Here is a 26792-nt window from a genome sequence, read left to right as displayed (position 1 = left end):
CAATCGTGGTAAAATACAACAATAAAAGAATGAGATAAGGAGGGATACTAACCACAGGCTGTGGAGGTGACGCGTGTTGGAGCTGCGGTCACATTCAGGAAGTGGTCTGTGTTGTCTTCCTGACAGATCCCAATGGACCAGGTCTGCTAGCTTCACTGTTCGCTAACTGTGATATTACAGCATTAACAACACTAATAACTGTTCTCCCGGAGGAGGAAACGATGGAGGTCGACTCAGGTAAACATGGAGTTAGTGTGATGTGTGTTTCTATTGTTGTTCTCACTAATAAGTTCATTAAAACTAAACTACTTCAACATTAGCTGCGAGGCTAATAATGCTAGCCTCCAACTTTCGGATCGAACAGCTTCTAACAACAGGCGGACAACTCTGACCTGCGACTTAATAAAGTTTCTAAATGACCTTTAGATAAGCACAAGTATGAGAGTACACCGAGTTTCGTTTGTTTGTCTGTGTCTGTGTCTGTTGACCGTGTTCAAACTTCCCTCTGTGTGTTTTAACTCGCTCAGTCTGCTCTTTTCGTTGCTGTAGTTGATGCTGAACACTTCAAAACAAGGGAGACACGTTTCTTTAGTCCCGATCAGTGTTTGTTTCCCACACTGGAAACCTACAGAGCAACTGTCACTGGCAACACACTGACTCCTTGTGTGTTGTAATGTCACAGCTCGGTTGCGATGTGTGTGTTAGGAAACTATTGATTCATCCAAAACACACATTTCCCTGTGATTTCTCGTGATAAGTTACAGAGAAGGCAAGAAAATCACAGGGAATGAATTGATTGTCCGGTCCTCAGCACGTACGGCTGCATGCTGTGTGATTATAGACCCACTGGGATTCAACTTGTGATTTAATCCACTTGTGATATGAGCTGGTTGAAAGTACCCCCAATAATACAGATGTTCTCTGTCACAGACGAGATAATAAAGATCAGTAGGGAATCAAATAATGAATGACAAAAGTCCCTCTTTTGGAACTTGTATAACTTTGTACTCTAAACCGTCTTCATCCAGAAAATGTCTTGCTCATCAGGCAAAGATGAACTACTTGAATCAAATTATTCAAAGGCGTGGAACCAGAGTAATTAGAAATTATGGAGCAAAGCTCTGGATCACAAATTGAAAAGGCATATTCTGGTTTGGAATAAATGAGTAAAACTGGTTTGATTTTTTCGACTACCGTGCATTAAACATGGAGTACATTTGGTTCTAAATCAGGGCTGTTGCTAGCTGTTGTGGTTATTTTACATTAATTTGCAGATTTTTTAAATGTTTGTTAATCGATTGATTGTTTTGTCTACAAAGAAAATAGTGAAAAGAAATGCTTTTTGGGATCATGAAATTATATTTCATGATCCCAAATATTCAATTTCACTATTATATATGGCAGACAAAGGCATCAAATTCCCACATTTGAGAAGCTAGACCCAGGATCTTTAATGGAAGAATGACTCAAACAATTAATTAATTATCAAAAAAGCTGCACATTAATACATTTTTAGTCAACTAAGTGATTGATAAGTTCATTTGATTGATTGATGGAATGATTGATTTGAATTGCCCTCAAATTTGTAGCATCTGCCACTGCATTCAGTCATTTACTTCATCTGTCAGTTTGAACCATATTGGAACTGTTGACTAAATGGTAGCCTAAATTATCAAACATTTCGTCACCTTTGTAAGATCTAATCATGTTTATTCACCTCTTCAAGTGTTCTACACTGATCGTGGCGGAAGAGTCGCCAGTAACCCACTGCTGGACCAGCTCCCCAGCTACCAGTCCCTGTTGTACCGCAGGAAGTCCTCGACCAGTACGAACAAGCGAAAGGGCAGCACTAGAACTCGGCTCAGCTCCTCCGGTAGCGGGAAATGGGGCGTGAGCACGGTCAGCAGACAGGATGAGAAGCAGAAGGCACAGACGGAGCAGAGACCCATCAGGGAACTGGCCAAGACCATGGCTGAGAAACGTAGAAACAAGTAGGAAAGAAACTATTATACCGTCTCTACAAAGTCAATGTTAAACATATCGGTTCTGTTTTTAAAGTGACTGGAATGGCTCATGAATCACTAATTTCAAAAGGTGGCCTGTAGTCTGCTAAGTTCTCAACAAGCGATGCATTTGACTGTGTAACCTGTCAGGACGCAGCAGCTGGAGGAGGCTCGAGATCTCAGCAGCTTGATACAGTGGAAGCAAAACACCCGCAGGAAGCTGAGGAAGCTGAGGGATGATGCCAAAGACTGGCTGAGCTCCCTGCAGCTCTGGAGGGGAGACATCCACCTGATAGAGGGTGAGAGATGAGTAACGATGGTGTCACTGTCAGAAAACTGTATCTAACCTCAGAGACATTTATTGATTTCTATTCGGGATGGTCATAATGATGAAATACTCCGAAAGTGGACAAACTTTGGTTTTGTTGTTCAGTTTTATGTCCTCCTTTCCTTCAGGGATGTTCGGCACAGGGATCTTGTCTTACTTCTCCTTCCTGCGCTTCCTGGTCATGCTCAACTTGATCATCTTTCTGCTCATGTTCAGCTTTGTAATGTTGCCCATCATCATCGCCTCCCATGCTTCAGGGAACACCACCTACAACCAGAATGATGGTGAGAAGATACTAGTGTATTAACACCTGGAGCACAAACTGAGCATAAACTGTTCTCAAACATACAAAATAACTGTTTCCATACAGGCAGTGTGTGCAGTGTGTATCCAAGCAGTGCTCGACGAGGCCTGGTTATCTTTCATGAGCACATAACAGATCTGCTGTCTGGTGGAGTAAGTCCTTATGTTTTACATCTAACAGTCTCTGGAGAAAAACAGTTGTTTCCTCACTCACTCACTGTGCCTCATCTACAGGGCTTTCTGGAACAGACCTATCTTTTCTACGGCTACTACAAGGTGGACAAAATCCTCTTCCCAAAAGCCACTTATAATTTGCCACTAGCCTACCTGTTGGCCACTATAGCGTACCTGTTCCTCAGCCTCATCTGGATCGTTAAAAGGTACTGATAAGACCAAAATCATGACACAAATACATTTATTTGAACGATCAGGTTGTGGCAGTATGCTCTTCTCTCCTCAAGGTCGGCCACAGGATTCAAACGTAGCCTGGTTCAGGATGAGGATCGCTTTCAGAGTTTTTGCAACAAGATCTTTGCCGGCTGGGACTTCTGCATCACCAACGAGAATGCTGCGCGGCTGAAGAGGAGCAGTCTGCTCTATGAGCTCAGGGTTAGTCGATCGCATTAGAGAGGGCAGAAGTGGTCATTTGCACTGCTGAGAGAAGCTCTGTTTTAATCTGGATAATAAACTTGTTTTTGCATTGGTACATGTAACCCAGTGCAACCTACAGCTGTTTCTTACTATGATCTAGATATTGGTTACTATTCAATAAGATTTTCATGTCTCTTCTTGGAGATCTCTTTTTTATTTGGATCTTTTCAAAAAGCTCTTCTCAGTTGAGTAGACTGATGCAGTATTCTTTGTTCAGAAATGTGTTCCATCTCATTTTAAAATCATATCTGCAGACGGATTTGGAAGAAGAGAGGATCAAGCAGAAAATAGCGGATCGCACACGCAAAGAGAAGTGTCGGATTTACCTGATCCGCCTCATCCTCAACCTCTTTGTCATCGGGGTATTGGCCGGTTGCTTCTATAGCATTTATGTAGCCACCATCTTCTCCCAGGAAGCACAACCGAATAATACAAAGGTAATGGAATCCAATCAAACTCTAATGGTCTAGTTTTTTTGTTATATTTTTCACACTAATATTGTCTTTTTTTATACCTTTTGATCTGTTGACAGAAAAGACTGATGGTTATTTCTGTTAGTTTAATTTAGTTCGATATCAGTAGGCATCAAATCAATGTAATTTATTCTCTTTTGCAGGAGAATTTCATTGTGGATCTCATCTATGAGTATCTGCCCTCAATAGTTATCACCTTGGCCAACTTCATCACCCCCCTTCTCTTCTCCGTCATCATCAATTTCGAGGACTACTCCCCGGCCTTCGAGATCCGCTTCACTCTCATGAGGTGGAACAGATTTCCATTTATTGACCACTTACTTTTAATTGATGGTGAATTGCATTAGGATACAAACACTATGATGAGGAAAAGTTATTATATTTGAAAATGGGAGCTTATCATCTAAAAGATGAAACACTCTAAATAGCAGAACTGCCAGTCAAGTTTATTTATATATTCATTTCATAAAAAAATACGTGAGTAAAAATACACAATATAACATGACTAAAAATAATTACAGATGAAAATATATAAACTACGTAGATATTACAGATATAATATCATAAAACAGACAAAGAATGGCACTCGGTGGAACACATACCTCCACCAAGGCCCAACAGTCCCCTTAAGAAATTAATTTACATTCACTACAAATGGATTTTATTTGGATAGGAATTAAATTTCACACACTCATAAATATCAGTCCCCTATGCCTGATTTGTATTCATCAAGATCCATGAATTATTCTCTGGGAAATCAGTGAAAATGTAGAAAAACACTGTATCTCACACTGTATCTCACACTGTATCTCACAAAAAGAAAGAAAAAAACATTCCAGGATCCAGATCAGCACCAAAATGTAATGGTCATGTCCCACCTCTCAACAAAATGTCATGGAAATCAGTTGTATGGTACTTGTGTAATCCTGCTAACTAACACAAAAACAAATACAGACGAAAACTAAACCTCCCTGATGAACATTTAAAAAAGAATAAAAGAGAGTAAAAACAAATAAGATAAAAAAAAAACAAAACAATACATTACAATAAAATATAATATAACAAGGAAATGACAACATTATTGATTATTGATTCAAAAATGGAGGGTTATTCTTTAATCACACACTAATCTTTCTTTCTTTTTAAAGAAGATAGTTTTGTAGAAGAACTAGTAGAGTGGAAGATAATTCCAGAGAGTGGCTCCATAGGGATTTAAGGCACCACAGGCTAATTTAAATGTTATTCTAGGTGAAGTGAGGAGACCTTTACCTGTGAAACCAATGGCTGAAAATTGCTGCCCTTTTTTTCCCTTCTTTCCTCTCTTTCTCTTCCCTCCTTCTCAGGTGTGTTTTCATGCGGTTGACCAGTATTGGGGTGCTGCTCTTCTCTCTCTGGTCTCAGATTACTAAATGTACGGAGGATCCCTGCATCTGTGGCTACAACCATGTGCTTTATTCTGTAAGTCATTTTCTGTTATTCCAGTACAGAACTCTGTGGTTTCTTGTCGTAATCTGCAGGTGCCAGTGCAAACTCCCTTTTATCTCCCTGTCAACAGTAGCTCAAAGCTCAATGATTTAAGAGGGTTTTAAACTATGAAGAGTTAATTTCAGAGTATTAATCATTCACGCCTCTTTACATTTACATTAGTCAGAGTGTATTTACCCATTTTATTTTGATACGGTAGCTTTTCAGTGGTAAGTGAGCCCTGTATTTATTCAGTCATTTGTCACCCATTTTTGTTTTCAACACATTGATGTATATCATTGCACATATGGTGTAAAATCTCTCTGTTTGTCCCTCTGTGTGTCCTGGCTATGTTCCACAGTGCTGGGAGACCCGTGTGGGACAGGAGATGTACAAACTCACCATCTTTGACTTCATTATTATTGTCACAGTCACCATCTTTGTGGAGTTTCCCAGAAAGTAAGTCCTTGCGTTCCCACAGTATAAAAAAGAATCATCATGTTTATAATCAAAGCTAAAAAACCTCTGTTATTCTGATTCTGTGCACAAATGTCACTTAAAAGAGGCTTTAGATGCGTTCTTGTGTTGTCCGTCTGTCTGTCCATCCCATTCTTGTGAACACGATTTCTCAAGAACGAAGGAATTTTCTTGAAGTTACAAACATTCTTTTGGACTCAAAGATGAATTGATGAGATTTTGGTGGTTTAAGGTCAAGGGTCAAGGTCATGCAACCCTACAAAGCCCTTTTTTACCTCGAGAACTTGTTATCTTAAAGGTTCAGTGTGTAGAATTTAGTGACTAGTGGTGAAGTTGTATGTTGCAGCTGAATACCCCTCACCCAGCCTTCCAAACAGAGGGAACCTGTTGTAGCCTTCAGTTGTCATAAAAACTCAAAAGGTGTTTAGTTTGTCAAGTCTGGACTACTGTAAAAAAAAACATGGCGGCCTTTGTAGAGAGGACTCAGTCCCAATATAAATATAAAGGGCCCATTCTAGGGTCAAGAAAAAAACAATTTGTACAATTTAGATGAAACACACACTAGTGAAAACATCACTGGGATCTTTTAATATTCAGTTTCTGCCAATAGATCCCTTTTACCTAAATCTTACACACGGAACCTTTTTAAGAGCAACAAAAGAGAATCCTTTCATATTTGTCACAAATGGATCCACGGATTAACGGATTCGATTTGTGTGGACAATGGTCAAAATTCAAGGTTACACTGGCCTCACAAAACATGCTTTGGCTTCTTCAACAAGATAACTCAAGTCTGCCTTTTAGGAGATTTTTCACTTTAACTAAAATATTAAGAGATTAGTGATCACAGTGACCTTATATGAGTCTGGAAGAAAATACATCATACACTGATACTGCACTGGTTGGCAGAGGCTTACAACTTCAGGGTGGTAATACCCTTTTTTTTCTTTTGCTGAACTTCCTGTTCCGTGTTCTTCAGTCATATCTATTATCAATGTCCTTGCATTTCCCTGTGCTACTCAGGCTGATAGTGAACCACTGGGAATGTGGCCTGACTAAGTGGTGGGGCCAGCAGGAGTTTGCCATTCCTCAGAATGTGCTCGAGATCGTCTACGGTCAAACAATATGCTGGATTGGCACGTTCTACTGCCCGATGCTGCCTGCCATCTGCACCATCAAATACTTTTTCATCTTCTACATTAAGAAGGTGATTTTTGTCTCTAATATATATATATATTTACATGGTTAAAACCAGGAATACAGCTTTTGATAACCTGTTCCCTTTCTCCGTTTTACTCAAAGGTATCACTGATAAATAATTGCAGACCAGCCACACGTCCATTTCGGGCTTCTCGCTCCAACTTCTTCTTCCTTGGCGTGCTGCTGATCGGTCTAGCTCTGGCCTGTCTGCCCGTCACTGTCAGTGTAGCACAGTGAGTAATGACCATATTAAGTTTTAACTTCAGTCTCTGAGGCTTTAATAGAACCTCAAGAGCTAGTAATGACATCAGAGGTCAGTGTTTATGTGATGAGTTTCACTTTAATATAAATTTCTTTCTTCTGCATATCAGTAAATTGATAAAAGTAGAATCATTCATTAGTATTGCTGATGTATTCTCTTGGCATCTACACATATTCACCCTTCCCTGTTTCCCTAGAATAAACTGTTCCCAGGCCTGTGGACCATTTGTTAATTATACCACCTCCTGGGAGGTGCTGACAACAACGGTCAAGGAGTTACCTGATGGAGCTCGGACCCTGCTCCTCACTCTCTCATCAGAGGCCTTTGCTGTCTCCTTCTTTGTTGTTACGTGGTAGGTTTCAGTCACAAATTTCAGCTTTTAGCAACAGTTGTTTTTTTCTCCGTCTGGTTATATTGTTTTAACAAAATGTCTGTTTTGTCTGCAGTTTGGCCATGTTTTATGTGATCGCGTTAGCTGGAGCTCACAAGAGAGTTATCAATCAGCTAAGGGAGCAGCTCGCCATGGTAACGTTACACAAGAATACAACAATTCATTTTCAGAAGATCGCCAAGCCATGTCATCATTAGTAATCTCATCTGTTGTTGAAACTTCTAACTGTGTGTCATTTTGTTTTCCAGGACGGTCGAGACAAACGTTTCCTGATCCAGAAGCTGTGCCAGGCCCAGCGAATCTCATCCGTCGTATCTCCGGTGTCCAACTCTCGGCGCCGCAGCAGCAGCAGCAGCCCAAGCTACCACACCAGCTTCTCCAACAATTTCAATGAAGCCCTGTTCCTCGCAAACTCACCTCCAGACTCCTCCACACATGTGTAAAAGACTTTACATTGCACAGCAGATGCAGGACTGGACAGATGTACTGAAATGGGGAAAAAAGCCTTATTGAAAAAAATATTTTAAATGTTTTTTATTGTGAAAACACTACAGCTTGAGAGCTTCTGTGGACCAGCTGGCATTAATGCGTCATGCCTTTTCAGTGATCTTCTCTTGACAATCATAAAATTATTAAGAAACTGCAGTGCTAAGTATTTTTAAACCAAAACCATCTTTGGCAGTCAGAGGTTTTTAGGTTTTTTGTGGTGTTTTTCCTTTCCTTCTTTTTTACTTAACGTTCTCTCCCATCATTTCCTTCTGAGAAGGACTTGATTACTTTAACCACTGGAGTTTGAAAAAAACATTCTCAATTTCATGCACTTTAAAAGTATTAACACTAGTATTTTCTTACTTGTACATCTTGTGTGTTTACGTACTATGCATTTATCGTATGTCTTTTGTGTTTTTGAATCTAACATTTTTATCGATATTATTTGATCTAAGGTTGCATGATTGGAATAATTGGTACATTTCACAACACTAAACTGTATCAAACATTCTGCAGTCAGTTTTTGTAGTTTTTGTAGCTCTAACATAACTTGGATTGTTGGGTGTGTCAGTAATAGTAGTAGTTTTAGGTCGATTTGGGGTAAATATGCTTAGTTTTTGTTAGGTACCTTTTATATGACTTTCTTGAATGTGTGAGTATTTACATAAAATAAAATAAATGTTGAAATGAGTTGAATAACTGCGTTTAGCTCATTTTTGCCTTGGCTCCCTCCTTCTCTTTTCCACCCTGGCTGTCAAGTCGCAGCACCTCCGGCCCGGCAGGGGTCGCTGCCGCCGCTCAGCGCCCCTCCTCGGTCGGACAGTGACAGGAGCTCAGCTGCTGCGGAACCAGAGGAACGTGCTGTGGCTCCGGGCTCCTGACACACACCGAACATGTTGCGAGTTACAGTCCGGGCCGACATGGGCTCCCTGTGGGTGCTGTTCTGCATCATCTACTCCCAGTGCTGGACCGTGTCCTCGGATGTCATCGTCGTGGCCTGCGGCGGCTTCGTGAAGTCCGACGTTGAGATCAACTACTCGCTGATCGAGGTGAGAGTGCAAACGTCCCGGCTAGCAGCGAGCTAACGGCTAGCGGTTTACCGTGGCGAGCTAAAGGTTAGGTGCAGGCTGGCGGTTCACTTGAATGAATGACGCGTTGGATAAAATAACCATTAAACCACTATATGTCAACTCATTGAGCTTTTTGCAGCTAGTAGACATGCGTCAAAGGTTGTATACGACATTTAGCTGCTTGCTATTTAGCTAATTCGTGTGTTTTTCTGCTGGCAGTCACGGTGGAATGAAAACCCCTCAGGTTAATCAATAGTCAACATGAGTGTTTCACATGGCTGCTCGTACTTCTTAAGCCCGTGGGTGTGGGCGAGGAAGACGTTAAGTGCTGGTCATCAGTGCTAATCCCTGCTCATTCACAGGCTCCCACTGATTCGCCATTTGGTGTAATTAGTGGAAAGAGCTAAATCCCAGAAAGACTGCTCCTCATGTTGATGATGGCTGATACACGTGTGGCCATTTAACTTAGAAGTCAACACTGACTAGTCTTCCAGCATTTAATGAATTATAGTATGATCAACCTTGTGTCCTCTTTCATTCACAGATTAAACTGTACACCAAACAAGGATCCTTGAAATATCAAACAGATTGTGCTCCCATCAATGGCTACTTCATGATCCCACTCTACGACAAGGTACGGTGATCATTAACTCCAGTGTTTTCATGCTCAGACCCGGTTCCTGATTTTAATCCCTGTCTATCTTTTTATGCAGGGGGACTTTGTTTTGAAGATTGAACCTCCTCTTGGGTGGAGCTTTGGTAAGACGATCACAGCTGCACCCTCACAATTCACACACTTTTAAGCTGCTTTCAGACTGAACCCCGGATAATCTGCGGACATCCTCTGGAGGGGCTGTGTGTGAGAATGCCAAACTTAAAAATATATAGTTTTTAAGTGATAAGGGCCGGCGCTGGTGTTACACCTGTCTCCTGCCTGCTGCGCCACCTCTCACCTTTCCACTTAAGAGATTTGAGATGCATGCAAGGCAAACTCCAAAGAAAGTCCCGACCTAATTGTGCGAACATTCTCCAGAGTTCATGTCTGAAAATGACTTTTAATAATGCCAGCTGTTGCTAGAGGTTGTTTGCATCATCTATGGACTCTTCTACATGTCTGTACATTTTTAAATCTCACCAGAGCCTACCAGTGTCGACCTCCATGTGGATGGAGTTAGTGACATCTGCACCAAAGAGGAAGACATCAACTTCTTTTTCACCGGCTTTTCAGTCTTAGGAACGGTGAGATGTTTTCGGAGTTTCTTCCCCTTTATCTTGACTTGAAGACCATTCAAAATAATCTGTACAAAAAAGGGTGGTTAAATCGCAAAACAATTTCACTGATGTCTAAAAGTCTTGCAGCTTCATGCATTGTTAAAAAAAATGCTCCAGTGTTTGACAGAATCAGTCCCTCACACATACATCAGCTTTCCAGGTCTTTCAGTTCTTATTTACACACCAAATATAGCTGTTCTGATAGTGTATCCAACTTTCTACAAGCCTTTTCTTGCTCTTTCTTATCACAAATTATCTCTTACTATTGTGTCACGTGTTTACCTCTTAATGTGCTGTGTCTCGTTCAGGTGCTGAGTAAGGGCCATCTCCTGGGCCCGGCCGGAGTAGAAGTCAAACTGAGCCGAGAGGGAACAGCAGAGAAACTCCAGAGTGTTGTCACACAGCCTGGAGGAAAGTAAGTGACTTTCACCTTTCTGTCCAATTGATGTACACGGGTGTTTCTGCAGTAAAAAATCTAAAAATTGAAATTGTGTCATGTTTTAAGACCTTTCTTTTGTTTGGTCTTGCTAAACAGGTATACCTTCCTCAAAGTACTTCCTGGAATTTATGACATCACAGCTTCCCATCCCTCTTGGTCTCTGGAGCAGGTTAGTGTATTTGTTTCAGGTATTCCCATTGCGACAAAAGTTTTTTTGGGGTGCTGCTGGATGCCATTGTTTTAAGGAGTGTTTGGCTTCTTGTCAGTTTTATCATTTACCTGAGCTCTACTATCCAAATGTGATCTATAGAATAAATCTTTAGGATGTTCATCTGTAATTCTAGCAAACATTCACCAATTTAAATATATAGTTTTAGTCTGTGTTGAATATTCAATTTCCAACAGGTGACACAAGAGTCAAGTGAAAGTAATTTTTATTACTAAGTTTTCATGTTGTGGAAAATATTTTTTAACCTCTTAACAACTCTTATTTTTGTGCTTAAGTCCTGAGAAATTATTACACCAAAATTAAAAGGTTACTGTTCTTTAACCCCTTTACAGTCATAACCCATGTCTCTTTTAAATGGTAACTCTTTATATTTTAAAACCAATACAGCCAATGGTGTTTGAAAGATACTGAGCCAAAGCTACAGAGGCAGTTATCTGGTAAAAAAAATAAAAAAGTATTACCAAATAACCAAATTGTTTTGGTTCATAAAAGGGAATATTAGTCTTTTTTATGATGAGAAAACTTTGCAGCCATCTAAATTGATTCTGTGTCAGCAGCTGTTGCAGTGATACAGAATTAGGAGGAGTTCAGTGTGGCCAAAGTCTCCCACTGGTGGGACTATATTCTAAAAGGTTAAGAGAATATTAAGAAATTAACTTTTATATCCACTGGTGTTTCCCCAGTTAGAAATTAATCACAGCCAGATTCCTGTTGTCATTGTTCATACACAGAAAGAATGAAAAACTACTGTAGAGGATACAAATTAAACTTAAATTAACTACCTCATTATGATGATTTCAACTGAGATTAGTAAAATCAGACCCGTGTGTGTAATTTTTACCGTCAGTCTTTAATAACACTCTGCTGGCTGCCAAAATATCACAGTCTCCGTCTGACCAGTGTCAGTACTGTAGAGAATGCACAATCTCAGTGGTCTTTTTAATTTGGCATCACCTTGGTATAGAAAAGTCATTATCCACCCATTATCCCTGTCAGGTTAGCAGGTTTTAAAACTCATAATCTAATGTACTCCTACAGTAATTAACTTGCTCATGACCCTGTCATTATTCTGACCCTTTGCTGTAACGTTCGTTGTGACCCCTGCCTTCCTCCGATAGAGCACAACCTCGGTGCACGTCTCCAATGCCAATGCCCTGGCCGCCGACCATCTGGTGGTTGGAGGCTACGACGTCTCGGGGGAGGTCCGCAGTGATGGAGAGCCCATGAAAGAAGTCACCTTCCTGCTGTACTCAGCCGCAGTCAGGAGAGAGGTAAAAGCATTAATATAGAAACTGAGGAGATGAATTAGATGAAGTCGTCATACTGCTTCTCTATCTATCCTTTATTGTTTTCATTTCTACTGCTCTTTGTCTTTCTCAACTATCATAGAATCTAGTTTTTTTCGAAACAGCCAAAGTCAGGATTTTATTCTCAGTAGAATATCAGAGTGTAATGATTTTGATGTTTTGTTTTTTAACTAGAGAATACCCTTTTAGTTTAGATAATAGTGATGATAAGTGTTGATGGACTGAGTGGATTGTGTGTTGTGATTTGAAGGATGTTACTGGCTGCAACATGACCCCAGTGGAAGGGGCAGATTCTGGGGACAGCTCCCTGGTCTACCTGTGCAGCGCTCTGTCCAGAGAAGATGGCACCTTCGTCTTCCCCTCTCTGGCCAGCGGAGAGTACACTGTGGTGAGTTTTTTTTAATGAGATAAAAGTAACCTGGCTTACCTGCAGGAATTATGTCCTGTGAGTCTCTCATGCTTCGGTTAGGCCTCTGTTTGCACCTTCCTCAGTTCACTTTAATTTACCACATACTCATGTTGGAGGACGGTTCTACATCATTGTGTAAAGTTTAAGTCCATAATGTTGGTGGGAGTTTTTAATTCAGCAGTGAAATGGCACATCTCGCAACTACCACTATAATCTTGTCCAAAGACAAAGTACCTCTTAAAGATAGCCATTTTTTTTTTACAGTAGCCCAAACTGGACAAACTAAACACCTTTTGAGTTTTAATGACAACTGACGGCTACCACATGTTCTCTTTCATGTTTAGAAGGGGAGGGTGAGGTGAAGGCTATTCAGCTGCAACATGAAACTTCACCACCAGGTCTCACTAAATTCTACACACTGAACCTTTAATGTAAAACTACAGAAAAACTTGACCAAAGACAGAATCAACTAGAATCCCCTCAGTAATAGAGCTGTCAATTGTCCTCTATAATCCCATTGAAATTTCATTCCTTATCATTTTTAGTATTCAAATTATAAAACGTTTTAATGATTTGGAATACAATTTATCTAAGTAAATATAATATATATTACAAATACATATCTTTACACAATTTAATCTATTATAACTTTAAAAAAAATATTATTAGAAGTATATTTGACTCCTGAAATTCAATCAAGCCACACCAAATTCCACACACCCATAAATATATATATACTTTTTTCATTAATATCCATGAATTATTCTTTGAGTAATCAAGGAAAATATCATAAAATGTCATAATGTTAAAGAAAGTGAAAACAATTGCAAGCACCCTCTGATCCACACCAAAGTTTCATGGATTCTTTCTTGACCCATACCGCATCCTTCCACCAAGTTTTTTTGGAAATCTCCTCGGTAACTTTTGTTTAATCCTGCTAACAAACAAACAGACATGGGTGAAAGCATAACCTCAGTGGCAGATGTAAAACATTTATTTGATTTCATGAAACTCCAACTTCATCCTGCACACTGCATTGAGAAGGACTCCGTCTCTCTCACACGTTTCTAATTCTGCTTCTGCGAACTTCTTCCCTTCAGGTGCCATTCTACAGAGGAGAAAGAATTACATTTGATGTTGCACCGTCCAGGATGAATTTCAAGGTTGAGCACAACAGTTTGAAGCTCGAGGTGAAGCATAACATTATCTCCATCCATCATGTTTTGTTTGAACATTTAAACAGTTCAATTTAATATCAGGCATGTAAATCCACCTTGACATGCTGTCTCTGTCGCTCCTCTCAGCCAATCTTCCGAGTCATGGGCTTCTCCGTGACAGGCCGAGTTCTCAACAGTATCGAAGGGGAGGGTGTAACAGACGCTGCAGTGTCCCTCAACAACAACATCAGAGGTAACAGTACAATAGGACTCCACACTAACAAAGCAACAATTAAACAACTTGAAAATCGTGGAAGTGCATTAAGTGTTTTTAACTGTAAACACATTTCTCACTCTGTCCTTGCAGTCATCAGCAAGGAGGATGGTTCTTTCCGGCTGGAGAACATGACAGCTGGTACCTACACCATACGTGTAAACAAGGAGCTGATGTTCTTTGAGCCAATCACAGTGAAGATTGCCCCCAACACGCCTCAACTTCCTGACATCATCACAGCAGGGTATTTAATTTTATGAAAATATCGAATTATATATTGTTTAATTTATTGCAGAAATTAAGCTTCAGTGCTGTCAGTTTGCCACATTGCTAAACAAGCCGTGTTTTGTCCCACACCAGGTTCAGTGTGTGTGGCCAGATCTCCATCAGCCGCCTGCCTGAGGGCATGAAGCAGCAGGGTCGCTACAAGGTCACGCTGACACAGCAGGACCAGGACAAGACGTCCAGCCGGACCATCGAGTCCGACCCTCAGGGGGCTTTCTGCTTCCAGGCCAAACCTGGAGACTACAGCGTCCATGTAAGACTCTAATACCAGCTACAGTTAACAGTACTGATTGTTGCTGAGATTCTAGGATGACATTCTCTGAATTAAAACCTTAAATAACATATCATTTCAAATTAGGCTACATCTGTAGACACTGATGAAATGGACAAGAGGCTGAGCTGTAGCTCTTTGTATATTCAGAAATGCTCTAGAATAATTTAAATATTATGCTATATGGTTTTAAGGCTGCATTGGCAGAGAAGTAACTGATTCCAGTGTGTATGAAGTAGTATTAGAAACACTTGGTTTTCTACAATATAACTTTGCCTCCACTTCCGTGGGTTAAGGTATCTCTCCCTGAGGCGGAGGTGAAAGCAGGTCTGGCTCTGCAGCCTCAGGCCCTGGAGGTCTCCCTCGTGGACCGGCCCCTCACTGACCTCCTCTTCACCCAATTCATGGCTTCAGTCTCTGGAAAAGTCTACTGTCTAGGTAAGGGCATAGTTACATATCGCCTGTATTAATACAACAGACTTGTGGGTTTTTTAATTATGTTAGATGATGTAGTATAAGATGTGGGATTTGACTCAGATTCAGCCCAGAAGAAAATTTAAATCTATGGTTTTGCATTTACACAAGCTAACCTTATGTCTTCTTGTTGACCTCTAGCGTCCTGTGATGACCTCTCAGTAACCCTGCAGCCAGTGAGTCGTCAGGGAGAGAGAAAGGCGGTGGCTCTGTCTGGCAGCAATGACATCCTCAACTTCTCATTCGACAACGTTCTTCCTGGGAAATACAAAGGTCAGGACTTGATTAATACTTTTCATTGTTGTACCTGTGCGATACAGTTTTTTGTGTGTTTTAAACAAAGCTGCTTGTGTGCGTGGACCGATATTAAGGGTGTGTGTACCGATATTAAGGGTGTGTGTACTTGCTTGTGTGTGAGTTGAATGACAAATTGCTATTCGAACTGGTAGTTGTAGTGTGTCATGTAATAACCATGTCCGGTCTGCGAAGAGTCAGACACTAAATCCCACGATTCCTACTGATCTATCCCTTTGTTTCTCAGCACGTTGAATTAGTGAGCTCCGACATAACTTGGTTATAAACAGTTAATGCAGGAAAATGAAGCTGTATTTTCACATCATAAATCAAACCCCCAACAAATGACCCCACAAGGTTGTTCTCTTCTGAGAGGGTTGGTAGCTGATGGTTGGTATTTGTTTGATTGTCAAAGACCTGTTTGGGTTTAACTATACCTGTGATTGTTTTCAGAGATGGTAACAGATGTTTACTCGTGCTAAAACTTTGTAACCTGTGCTGCAAAACTGTCAACATCTGTAGCACCAGTGCAAAGAATGTACAGCCCTGTCAGTAATATCTATGACTCAGTAGAGCCATTACAAATCAGAGATAAGAAGTTGTAAGCATTCTTTTTTTTTTTCTTGTTCTAGAAGTGCCTCATCATTTATGTGGAGCTCGAATGCATAGTCAGCACACAGGTTTGGACTGGAAGAAGTCAGAGCAGGCAGAGTAAATAAACTGATTCCTCCACCGTTTCAGAATCCATGAAGAAATCACAGTAATTATTCCCTTAACGACTGTGGGAAAATCAATTAGTAATTACCGTCCTTCGATCATAATTGGGTTTTTAGCAGCAGCTATTTGGAAGCTCATATTATTTAGCTGTTGTTTCTGCACTTTATTGTGCCACATCTATCTCCCTCACTGTTCAATACACACGATCTATGTGTGTGACTACAAGTTAACTGCACACACAGCATCTTTGGGGCACATTTACTCAGCTTGTTGTGTTGTCAGGCCAGAGTTGTGCAAGAAGTGTACTTCCTTCGGCATTTGCTTAAAGGAAATAATTAGGATCCTGAGGAAAGACTCAACTTCCACTGATTGAGGCAGGTTTTTCCTCTGGTGCGAGTCTGACAGGTTTAATCCTTTACAACAAATATTAACACTTTTATTTTCCTTTTACTTTCTCTCCTCTCAGTGAGTATTTCTCATGAGGAATGGTGCTGGAAACACAAGTCCATTGAAGTGGAGATTCTGGATTCTGACGTCTTGGGGGTTGAGTTCAGACAGATTGGCTACATCCTGCGCTGCTCCCTCTCCCATGCCATCACTTTGGTTAGTAATCAGTAACTTGACCACAGAACCAGTACCTGGTGTGTGTTATTTTTGTAAATCTAATCTAAAAAAGAGTGTTTTTCTGCACAGGAATTCTTCCAAGATGGCAGCAAACCTGAGAACGTCGGCATGTACAACCTTTCTAAGGGCGTGAACCGCTTCTGTCTCTCCAAGCCCGGTGAGGTTCCCTCTCCTCACCTCTCATTAGTTAAACATAGTGTGAATTAGCATATTGAGAAAAGAAAACATCAGGGTACCAACTGTTCCCCTGAGTATAGTTAGAGCACAGGGCTTTGAGCCAAAGGGTCTGTGTCAGACTTACCTAAATATAAAACTGGAGCAAAGTAATTAATCAACTAAAAATGGTTTGTGCAGGTGTTTACAAAGTCACCCCTCGCTCCTGCCATCAGTTTGAACAGGACTTCTACACCTATGATACGTAAGTAGCCACATGCTCTGTCCATTTATTTCTGGGTTAAAGGAGTCATCCTCCCTCCATACATTTATGTAAAGTAATGAATGTTGACCTGTGTCTAACAGCTCGGCTCCCAGCATCCTGACCCTCACTGCAGTGCGGCATCACATGACCGGGCTCATCACCACTGACAAGATTCTGGACGTCACAGTGACCATCAAGTGAGACTCGTCATGGCTGCGCTCACATTTCTCTGACATTCACTAACATTCACTGCTGAGCATAAATCTAAATGACTGGCTTGAATGTTTTTTTATTTTGCATCTGCCCTTCCTCTGTCAGGTCGTCCATCGAGAGCGAGCCGGCGCTGGTGCTGGGTCCCCTGCGGAGCCTGGAGGAGCAGCGGCAGGAGCAGCAGCTGCAAGAGATTCAGCTCCGCCGCCAGGAGCGGGAGCGACGTGCCGCCGAAGAGGAGGGAGGTGCGAGGGATGACAGCCCGCCAATCCAGGAGAAGGCTGATGAGCTGACAGGCCCATTCCACTATGATTTTTCCTACTGGGCCAGGTCAGTTACTCAGGGTTTTCACTGCAGTTTATCATCTTTACTCTTATCGAATTAACAAGGTTGAGCTCTGCAAGACCCTCTGCCTGCTGCACCTCCCCCCCCCCACCTGAATCCTCCCAAGGATTGTTGTGATTGTGTCTGAGCAGAGAACCTCCTGCTGCATTGTTCATAGGTGAATGGAAACCTCTGGAGAAAGTCCAGACCTAATTCTCCAGAGTTCCTCTGGAGGTCATGCCTGAACAACTTGAACTTCTCATTGGTTTTTGTTTTAATGATACCTGCAGTGTTCCTTATCACAGAAAATCTGAGTTCTCACAGATAATGTAACAATCCCATTAGTTTAAGGAAAATCTGTTTTAATCCTTGTAACGTAATTTGTGGGTAATCGTGTTATTTTTCCAGTTTCAGTTTGTCATGTTGTTGATGGCACCCCAAGTCTGAGAGGCTCATTCAGTCTTGAATTAATGTAACGATACAGTGAGTTAATATTGACTGTACATGACTGTGCAGGGCCGGAGAGAAGATCACTGTGACTCCCTCCTCCAAGGAACTGCTGTTCTACCCACCTGAAGTAGAGGCCACTATCACCGGAGGTAAAATCCTTCACACACATTGTAACATTCTAACAAATCTATCAAGTTTGTCTGTGTACTTGTTTTTGTTATAGCAGCTTTTTAGGTATTTTGTTCTTATGGTTATAATATTGTATCTCTACCATCATTGGTTACACAGCGAAAGTGGAGAAAAATCAACTGAAACCATAAAATCCCAGATATTCTGTTTCATGAAAAACAAGCAACCTGAGGACTCATCACACTCTCTTCTCTGACAGAGTCCTGTCCAGGCCGACTGGTGGACATCGCAGGACGTGCAGGTCTGTTCCTGGAGGGCAAAGTCTCACCGGAGCTTCAGGGTGTTGAGATCTCCATCACTGAAAGAGGAGCCTCTGCTCCTCTCATTACTGTGGCCACTAACGAGAAGGGATCATACAGGTAGGAGAACCTAGTCCTTAAAATAGGAGATGAAAAGTGTGTAAAGCTACTGGGTTGATGCCTTTATCTGACAGTAATGGCTATCTTTGAGTTCTGCTATGAGTAAAAGTGCTTAGCAGGTCATTATACACTAAATGGTGAATCCATTAATACATTAGGGCCAGAGCAAGTGTAGACACAGCAGTGACGTGTGGGCTCTAGTTAAAGCTCTGGTCCTAAAATAATTTGCTGTTCAGGCCCAGAGAGTTGAGATGGGTTTTAAACGGCTCTGTTAAAGGAGGTCAGCCAAAGAGATAATTAAATCTCAGTTTGTGCCAGAGAAACCAACGGGATCTTGCAGCCTGGTTAAAAAGAGCCTGATGCTAAACACTGCAACACAAGAGTAACGAGGCTGAGAACTGCATCATGAAATCTATATTATAAACTTTATATCTCCGCTTATTATTACGTATCTTCTGTTGTTCTGATTGATTTAGCCAAATAAATCAGATGCAATACAACATGTCAATAAATGCTAAGTATTGGAAATAAAGCTGTGTTTGGGATGCATGGCAGTGCAATGGCTGTTATCCAGTTTAAACATATTATAAAGATTATTCTACTGCCATTGTTTCTATGAAAAATTTAAAAATTCACTCATCACTGTAAATATCATTCTAACCCATAAGGCAACAGGATTAAGATAAATATGTTCTTTGACCTCCAGCTGTTCGTAACGTTCCAGACAATATGTTGTAAATGTGAGCTGAATGTAATGGATGGAACGTCACATCCAATTAATACAAACATCGTTTGGTGTTAGAAAAGGCCGGAAAAATCAAACCTTACCTGACTTTCTGATTTTATGCCAACAGTTATTCACTGTTAACAAAGTAAAAGTCACAAAATACTATTATATGCTGCATACCACTATTTTAGTTCCATTTTACTTCCCATTAAATTTTGGTGCGGATCCAGAATTTTTTTTTCACTCCGTTTAACATTGTGAGACAGGGTGTTTTTCACCATTTTCCCAGAGAATAATGTTTGGATCTTGATGAGAGTTGTTTTCTGTCATTTCATTATCAGAGGTTATTCTCATTTATTTGGGATTTAATGCTCTATTAACTTAAAATTGTGTACAGTCTGGTACCTTTATGTTTTTTTTTCAATTCTCCAATAATTTTTTGTCTCTGAATCAAATGTTTCATAGTCACGATTCATCTCGTAGCTGGTTGGCCTGGCTTAAAACTCTTTTAATGAGGATTTTCTGAAACATCATAGAGAAACATGGAGAAAATGAATGGGAATGTACTTCTGTGCTAAAAGTGGGGGTGGTCACAGTTACGCTTTATAATAACTTTATTCATAGACATGTAGCGATAACCACTACATTTCTCCTGTCTTTGCTCCAGTGTGGGTCCACTTCACAGCGACCGGCAGTACAACATTAGTGCCAGCAAAGAGGGATTCGTTCTGAGTCCTGTGGAGGGAACTCAGGGAGATTTCAAGGCGTTCGCTCTGGCTGGTGTCACCTTCAAGGTACATGTGACCACACTCCTCACTCACATAGGTATCGCATCCCAGTAATCACCAGCCACTTTAACACCCACACTAGTCAGCTGATGCTTTCACCTTCACCATCTTTACAATTAAAGCTCTTTGTTCCCATTTGCTGCTCTCTCTGATAATCTGGTTTAGAGCGAATGAGGAATGACATGACGAAAAGCCCCTGTTAGTTCCCGCTGAATGTTTTCGTAAAATATAATTAGGCGAAAATACCACTGATGATAGTTGAATCGGTTCCTGCTTTGCTGTGTGTCAGTGCCTCGCCTTTGTACTGCCTTTGTTAAAAGCGTCTGCAATTATCTGCAGCGACCATGAGATCCTGGCACAAATGATCAGTGTCTGTTTCCCTTTCAGCCTCTGTGTCACAAACTGCTTTGAACTCGTCTGTGTAGCATTTATAAAGAGTTGTGTGTCCTTGTTTATCCTTCTTTTGTAAATCCTATCTGAAACAGAACATCAGAGACACTAAACTCACCTGTCAGCCTGATTATGCCCACGACTCTACAATCTGCGTCTCACACTTGAGCCATGACTGAGATATTTAATGATTTTCAAGATTTGTCTGCGCGAGTTTTCCTTCATTTAATCTCTATAAACATATTCTTCATGTGAATTTGCAGAATCTGTAGGTAAGGGATGTGATTTGGGGGCCGTAAACCAGTTTCATGTTTGAGCAGGATTTGTCTGTGTGTAGAGCAAAAGAGCCTAAACACATTGACTGAAATGCATCAGCTTCATTCATATACAGATGGCTGTTTATAGAGATTAGCCAAAATGTTGTCCTGAACTAAAACACCTACAAAAAAAGTATCACTGTTTGTGTTTTGCTTTGAGAAACGTTCAACTCATGGATAAAAGAAACTAAACAGCAGCGTTTTCCTCAGACTGAATTCAATGAATGGCAGTAATGGGGACGCACTTGCATTTGCATGAAGGTCACTCTGGAATGCAACAGATTCCGAGTGAAGGGTACACAAACTACAGAGTGAAAGATATTTTCTCCCCTTTGAGAAAGAACTTCATTGCATGCCACAATTTCAGCTGAAAGTATGAGGTCTGACTCTGCGTGGATGATGAAAACGTAATGGACCATAGCATGAGCACGCGGCAAATAGCGCTGCACACACCAAGTTATCTTATCTTTTAAATGTTTTGTGAAAAATGCTTTTGTTCATTATGAAACTGTGGCAGGACAAATGAGAATATGGCAGGTCCCCACTGTCAAGATAATCAATGGGAAACCCTGAGTTAGACTGTAAACAGTGTACGAGGAATGGAAGATATCCACTGTCTACACCAGAAGCCCCAAAATATTGGCCGTTGCCCCCAGAGGCAAATTCAGATGATAGATGATGGTCGATAGATAGTCAAGTATTTGTCAAATCATGATGCGAGCTATAACACATTCTCTTCTTCTCTTTCACTTCTTCATTAGATCAAATCAGAGGACGCTCAGCCCCTCTCCGGGGTCCTTCTGTCTCTGAGTGGTGGACAGTTTCGGTCCAACCTTCAGACCCAGGACACTGGCCTGCTCACTTTCAATAACCTGGTAGGGATCCAGCAGTTTGTTCTTTTGCTTTCACCTTTGTACTTTTCTTTCTGTGGTGTAAGATATCAGTCCACCAAGCTGTAAAGCTGACCGTGGGGTGTGTTGATCTGTGTTGTGCTCTAGCTAATGACTTGCTCACTGCTCTTGTATCCTCAGAGCCCCGGCCAGTACTATTTCAAACCCATGATGAAGGAGTTCCGCTTTGAGCCGGCATCTCAGATGATCTCTGTGGAGGAAGGTCAAAACCTCAGCATCGATATAACCGGCATTAAGACGGCGTACAGGTATACAAATGTACCATAAATGGCTATTTCCTGTTTAGTTGGGGTAACCATTTTTACTTTGTCACTCTATTGTAAAGTATTATGCAAAAGTTTTAGGAAATACACGTTCAAGGGATGCTTTAAAGAACGGTGCCATGTTATGATGACATAATTAACTAAACACAGGAAACAGATAAAGGCCTTAATTGAACCTGTATCTGCCTTTAAAAGCAAAGAGAAATCATCTTGGAGAACTAGTCCCAGTTCTTCAGTATTTAGTCTGCCTCAGTATCTTCTTGTAATCCCACACTGACTCCTTGAGGTTGAACGGCCTGACCCTCTGTCTCAGGCTTAATGTCATGGTACAGAAGAGATTTTGGTCTGATAACAAACGTCCCTAATGAGCTGGAGTAGAATCTAAATGTCGTTAGTTCCTAAAACTTCTACACAGTAGTGTTTTCTTACCTGCTAGCTGTTGCTGTTTGTTGAATCCAGAAACGTCCTCTCCACACGTGTCTTATCATCGTCTTGCACCTTTGTCCCCAGTTGCTACGGAGCAGTGCAGTCTCTGAGTGGGGATGCGGAGCGGGACATTTCCGTGGAGGCGGTGGGTCAGGGAGAGTGCAGCCTTTACAACGAGGACACGGTCACTGATGAGGAGGGACGCTTCAGACTCAGGGGTCTGCTGGTGAGGACGCTTAAAACTGTTCAAATCTGATTTTCAAAAACTGTATCACACTGGTGTGGTCACCAACCTGTGTCTGGTGAAAGAGGCCGGTGACTGGGCTGGTGCACTACCTTGTCTAATCGGCATTTGGCATTGCATGAATAATTGGTGCTCTGTCGTCCTGGGTCCTTTTACTGTAAATCTTAATGTTTCTCTGCAGCCGGGTTGCAAGTACCTGATTCAGCTCCGCGCTGAAGGCAACGACCACATCGAGAGGGCGCTACCTCAACACAGAGCTGTAGAGGTAAGAAACAAAAGATCCACACAGCTGTCCAGATGTGCAAACAGTCCTTCAGCTTTTAGAGAATTCAATAAACTTTTAATAATTTGCTACAAATTTAATATTAGGAGGAGCAATTCTAGAAAGAGTCTAACCTCACTATCTGTTTAAATGTACTGGAGAACATGTTAAAGCATCATTCAGCTAACAAGGCAAAATGTTGATGATACAGATATTTGTATTTAGTCATTCTTATGTTTACTCAGTGTTCAATTGGATTTAGCAAAAATGGAATGAAAAGTTTGGAATCTCACATGTGATAAGTGAAAGGCAAATAAAAAAAGCAGATATTTTGATTATTGTTAATTGTTTCTGTTCTGTTCTGTAAATAGTTGCTGGTTTGAGTCTCTGGAATGTTCGGATGAGCTGTTTTTTATGTCAAAAAGTCACGAAGTCACTCACGAAATTGTGAGGGCCGAATGGTTTTTCACATTTAATTGAATGAGCAAGTAATAAAACAACGGATAGAAGCATCGATAATGAAGATATTTATTAGTTGCTGCCCTAAAATGCATGTTGTACAAGATAAACTATAGAAGCCTTTTTTTTTTGCTTAGATGTCACAGAATCGTAAATATGGTCTGAGCACTTTAACAATGTCTCATCCATGTGACCCTTAAAGCTCAAGGTCAGAGTTCATTCTTGACTTTGATGACTGTGTTACGATCAGAAAGCTCCAGAACTGCCACTTAATGCACCTGAATGTGAAATTGTTTCCTAAGCTGATGTTTCCACAGTCAAGACCGAACTTTGAACCTCCACTTTAATATAAAGAGCAGATATCCAGCCCGAACAATAACATATTGTAAATTCCGTAGTCCTTTCCTTTATGTTTTGAACTGCAGTAACGCAGTCATGAAAACTTTAGTAATTGAATTGTTAAAATGACTGTGGGAACCCTGTGATTGTGTCTTATCAGCAGCCTTATCACATGGGCCCTTTTCTATAGGCAGAACAAAAGCAGCGATAATCCTGTTGCAAGTTAAAACCTCTCAGTTCATAATTTGAGTTTGTCTGAATAGTGCAGGCCCCCTAATCTCTCCGGCAAGACTGGAAATGCCTTAATTCCACTTAATTCTCTGTTATTATCACACTGTGTGACTTGTACGGAGCTTTATCCCGACATTATTAGGAGTTCAAGGTTGTATCTGTACACTCAGCTCCGTGTGTTCACTCTCAGGTCGGCAGCAATGACATTGAAGGGGTGAACATCATCGCCTTCAGACAGATCAATCAGTTTGACCTCAGTGGGAACGTCATCACGTCACCTGAACACCTCCCAACACTGTCGGTACGACTGATTCTCCTTATGTTACATTTTTATAAATCTCTGAATCTTCCCTGCAGTGGTCACATGGTTGAAGTTTTACTCACTTTTTTTCTTCCCATTTTCTCTTCGTTTGGTCTGTGCAGGTGAAGCTGTATAAGAGTGACAATATGGACAATCCGATCAACAGTGTCTCTTTGGGACAGTCACTCTTCTTCCACTTCCCTCCTCTGGACAGGGACGGAGAGGTATCAGCTTGTAGTCATTAATCCAAAAGTCAGATTTTTCTAATCGACATTATTCACCGGTTATTCACGGCAGGGTCGTGGTGGGTAACCCCCCCAAAAATATTGCGAAAAGGGTATAAAATATGTTTCTATGATTTCACAGGTTAAAATTAAATACACATGGGCGTCCAGCGGGTCAGAGCTCAAGTATATTTTTTGTCTGGAGAATTCAGAAATAAAACAATTTTCTTAACATCTGAATCAGCTTATATGAAGCCTAGTCAGGTGCAAGGATTCGATTCATTGCGAAAGCCTATGACACCACCTTAGGCCCTTTCAGTATTAAGAGTTATGTGAGTGAAACTGAAAACAACTCATCCAGTACATCAATGGATGACATAAAAAACAAAATTAGCCTGTGATGAATACGTCCTTGATGGCTTTGCTGCTTGTTAATAAAAGTTTTAGCTTTTCATAGTCACAAGCTAGCTCAGCACGTTGTCGGGGAGGAAGTACATTGTCAGCTGCAGCAGCGCAGGTGCTGCAACAGTTGTGAGAAACCTTTCCGAGAACAGAACGTGTGTTTAATCACGGGTTAGAGGTCGAGTCACGGGACGGGTTTGGGTTTGACTGGAAGATAATTGCGGGTCGGGCCCAGGTGCAGGCGGGTTTGCAAAAATGGACCCCTGCAGGACTCTGATTCATATCTTAATGCGCTTTTATGTTTCACTAAATCTGTCGATGGCTTTAGAATTAACTGTGACCCAGGACATGCTGCTGTTAGATCTAAAGACGTCTCTCCCCCCGTCTCCTCCAGACCTACGTTCTGATGCTGTACTCCACACTGTCCCGCTCCCAGTATGACTTCACGCTGCCCCAGGTCTCCTTCACCTCCACCGGATACCACAAGCACATCACGCTCACCTTCAACCCCACTGTAAGAAACGGATGTTTTTTTTATAAAAACCAAACTGAGTTATATCTGCTGTTCTCTGTAGCAGCCTCTGTTTCTCTTGCAAAGACAAAGAACAACAGGAGTCACGACGAGGAGAGAAACAGTATTGATTGGGTTGTTGTCTCATCTCTCATTGTGTTTATATATAAATGCCTCTGTGTGTTTTCCCACAGCGTAAAGTGCCTGACCAGGATATTGCCCAAGGCTCCTACCTAGCTCTGCCCCTCACTCTGCTGCTCCTGTTGGCAGGATACAACCACGAGAAGGTAAAAACCTGCTCCACACTCAATGTGCATAGAGCTCTTTCCTACTCGCCTATTGAGTTTCTGATTCCATGTAGTTGGTATAAAATTCACTGGACTTTGGCCTTATTATGGCAAATCCTAAAATTAACAATGAGATTGAGCATCATTTAGTTTTCATGTAATATAATCAGTTCTTATTTATTCATTCATTGAAATGAATCATTATTATTCAGGGATTTATATATTAATATTTCAAACTTGCAAACTGCATGGAGATCTTTAGTTTGATGCCCTTTGCCTCCTCTCTCTCGCAGGTGATCCCGCTCCTGCTGCAGTTCGTGAATCGTATTCAGGGAGTGAGGAGCATGAGCCAAGCCAGCACAGACAGCGCGGCTCTGGATGAAGCCAAACGCCAGGCCAAGAGACAGAAAGCGCGGCGCACATGAGGACTCACTTCAGACCACACCTTTGTCTGCTAAACAACACGCCAGCTCCCATTATGCTCAGCAAACACTGGGTCAGCCGAGGTTCAACTTCCTCAGTATCTGTGGCTAATTATGGGCGCTAGTAAACTGTTTAGCTGATGAAAGATGTGATTTGGCCCCAAGTTGAAGCTCAACATAAACCACTCGACGCGCATTACCACACCTCATCAGCCAATCAGGTTCGCTGAACTGAAAGCTGACATTTTACAGGTTTTTTTTTTTTTTTCCTTTTTGAACCTTTTTTTTCCCCCACAACACTCATTGTCGAAGAAGTTTTGAGAATATTTGATACAATATGAGTCATTTTTATACATTTGTAATTTATCTAGATCTGCTAAAAATCTTTAGTGTTTTGAAAGCACTTCCTTTTGATGTTTGTCCTAACCTGGTTTAGGATCAGTTACTGTGGATAACCATGTCCAGAACACGGCTG

The 26792-nt window shown here is 41.2% G+C and overlaps 1 protein-coding gene across 1 annotated transcript; it reads left to right on the top strand.

The window, feature by feature from the left end:
• Positions 1 to 57: 57 nt before the first annotated feature.
• Positions 58 to 26607, top strand: nomo (nodal modulator). The gene is given in 48 exon segments (XM_034586923.1): positions 58 to 237; positions 1727 to 1991; positions 2154 to 2302; positions 2460 to 2615; positions 2702 to 2787; positions 2869 to 3014; positions 3096 to 3243; positions 3540 to 3722; positions 3902 to 4047; positions 5102 to 5216; positions 5584 to 5681; positions 6723 to 6906; positions 7002 to 7132; positions 7358 to 7513; positions 7608 to 7686; positions 7801 to 7989; positions 8871 to 8923; positions 8925 to 9090; positions 9656 to 9745; positions 9825 to 9870; positions 10250 to 10350; positions 10692 to 10798; positions 10919 to 10991; positions 12170 to 12322; positions 12609 to 12746; positions 13868 to 13957; positions 14072 to 14177; positions 14292 to 14442; positions 14559 to 14736; positions 15051 to 15192; positions 15370 to 15501; positions 16706 to 16842; positions 16933 to 17020; positions 17218 to 17281; positions 17383 to 17478; positions 17600 to 17821; positions 18332 to 18414; positions 18654 to 18813; positions 20208 to 20334; positions 21797 to 21910; positions 22067 to 22194; positions 22720 to 22861; positions 23061 to 23144; positions 24361 to 24471; positions 24594 to 24695; positions 25492 to 25611; positions 25803 to 25895; positions 26189 to 26607. Coding segments are annotated over 48 exon segments (5976 nt in total). The 5' UTR covers positions 58 to 221; the 3' UTR covers positions 26321 to 26607.
• The last annotated feature ends 185 nt before the right edge of the window (positions 26608 to 26792 follow it).

This window comes from Hippoglossus hippoglossus, chromosome 1, assembly GCF_009819705.1.
Source record: "Hippoglossus hippoglossus isolate fHipHip1 chromosome 1, fHipHip1.pri, whole genome shotgun sequence".
Taxonomy (NCBI): Eukaryota; Metazoa; Chordata; class Actinopteri; order Pleuronectiformes; family Pleuronectidae; genus Hippoglossus; species Hippoglossus hippoglossus.
The sequence above is the reverse complement of the archived record's forward strand: the minus strand, read 5'-3'. Positions and strand labels throughout refer to the sequence as shown.